The 2,197-nt window shown below is 29.4% G+C and overlaps 1 protein-coding gene across 1 annotated transcript in view; it reads left to right on the top strand.

Moving 5' to 3' along the window:
- The window catches only part of LOC108755766 (nascent polypeptide-associated complex subunit alpha), a 2,344-nt gene extending 1,686 nt beyond the window's left edge, over positions 1–658 (top strand). Inside the window, 2 exon segments of the mRNA XM_018499001.1 lie at positions 98–256; positions 460–658. Coding sequence (XP_018354503.1) covers positions 98–256; positions 460–474 — 174 coding nt within the window. The 3' untranslated portion in view covers positions 475–658.
- Positions 659–2,197: the final 1,539 nt, after the last annotated feature.

Genomic DNA, 2,197 nt, shown 5'->3' with positions numbered 1-2,197 from the left:
ATTTTATAATTATAGATCTATATATATATATATATATAAATTTAAAATGCAATATTAATGTGTAACAGTATTTAATATAACTTTTTTTTTATATTAGGTTGTAGCTCCTATACAAGAAGAATCAGAAGAAGAGGTAGATGAAACAGGCGTGGAAGAAAAAGATGTTGATCTGGTTATGTGTCAAGCTAATGTATCACGAGGGAAAGCTATTAAAGCTCTTAAGAATAATCAAAATGACATCGTCAATGCTATTATGGTAAGTTTTGAATATATATGTACTTTATTACGTTTAAATATTTTTAACCATATGATGATCGTTTCAAAGGTTTTGCTTATACATTTTTATCAGAATAAAAATTGTGTTGAATATATCTTGGCAGACTGACTCCTTTTCTGTTAATAAACTGTACTGGATAAACATAATGAATTTATAATTTATTTGTTTATTTCTTATTTCAGGAATTGACAATGTGATAGAGCTGCTTAAAAGTAGGATATACGCTGACCGTTCCGAGATTGTAATTTCGTTATACGTACCATCAGAAAGTGTCATTCTTTTTTTATTTTATCGGATTGAAAGAAAAAGCCACAATATATTGTGAGAAAATTGGCTATATTAATCTTCCGTAATTATCTTAAAAAATTGAATTCGAATGTATATACAAAATTTGTGTAAAACAAAAGATAAATACATTAAGATCACTGTAAATTTTCTATTTATTTTATTACATATTAAAAAGGTGTATTAAGTCCACATTGCCATTTTTTTTATTTTTGTTTATAGGCCATTTTGATGCAACAATTGCATATCAATTCTTAATATATTTTGATTTGGAGTGACCAAATGGGACGATTTGCATCAATGAGTTGCGATGGATAATATAGAATAGATGATCATCCGTCGATAACTAATTCTCTGAATTCGATCATGGTGATCATCATGGAATATCATATCGATAACAGGTATGTCAGTCTAACCATAGAAGAATATAACATAAATGATAAAAAATAAAAGATGATAAGCATGATATAATTAATTCTATTCAATAATTTTAATTGTAATATTAATGAAGCCAACGCGATATGTTCAAGAAATTTATAAAGATTTTTTTGCGATTGTATAACTTTTAACGAATTAGTATACGAGATATTGATACGAGATGGCAGCACAAGTATCTTGAGAAGTCATCCATTTTTCGCATATGTATGGTAATGGCACAGCAATGAGCAGGTAATTCAAGAATAGACATATTTAGAAGCAGTATAATCAATATATTTATTTGGAAATATATAAGTATATTTTAAATAATATCGCGCGTATTTTGAATTTTTATGTTAATAGTTTTGAATCATATTTATATTATTTGGAGTAAAATGGCTTCTATACGAGTAGTATTATATTGAACAGTATTTGATATTCCCAGACAACAAAAAGTGTCTAAAATCGCATCATAAGATGTTTTTTGCGTCTAAAAGTCAATTTAAAATCTTATGTCATAATTATATTTTTACATTATGTGCTATTTGGGTGGGTTATTATTGACTGTCTAGATTAAGCCTTGAAATTGTTCTCTTTCAATTGTTTAAAAGGTGCATCACTAATATCGTACAAAATAATTGTGTAATAATATTGAGCGTTTAAAAATGCTTAAAATTTTTCTTTTTATTTTAAAATTTTAAAAAATAAAAAATTTTCTTTTTCGAACCATAATTGTATGTGAGAGTATGCTTTTTGCTTAAAAAGCTTTGCACAGTTTATATCTAAGTCATTTGATTAACGCGTTGTCAGTTACTTTACAAATATCTTTTAAAATTTTTAAATCACAGATATCTCGAATCAGATCTCTACATCCTTCAAATATTGCATTAAATGTAGCGTTTCGAAGCGACCGCGAAAAAAAAAAACGCGCCTGGAACGACGTTTGCGAGAAGTTTTATAAGCCGTTTCGCGCACATGTCGCCAAATATCCACGAGATGAAAGAGCGAGCGTAAGAAGAAATGATATCGGGCGATCAGCGACGCGATATTGCCGCGTAAGATGTGCGCTCTCCCATCTACGATTTCGCGCTAATATTTGAGATTTCGGTCTCGTATATGACCCGCTATCCATGCCGGTGACATCTGGCACGGATCTTAAGGCGCATTATTGCCCGCAAAAAGTTTTCGCAATATTGTCACGTAATAAAAGAGAGAGAG

Source organism: Trachymyrmex septentrionalis, unplaced genomic scaffold (assembly GCF_001594115.1).
Source record: "Trachymyrmex septentrionalis isolate Tsep2-gDNA-1 unplaced genomic scaffold, Tsep1.0 scaffold9, whole genome shotgun sequence".
NCBI lineage: Eukaryota > Metazoa > Arthropoda > Insecta > Hymenoptera > Formicidae > Trachymyrmex > Trachymyrmex septentrionalis.
This window is presented reverse-complemented; position numbering and strand designations above follow the sequence as displayed.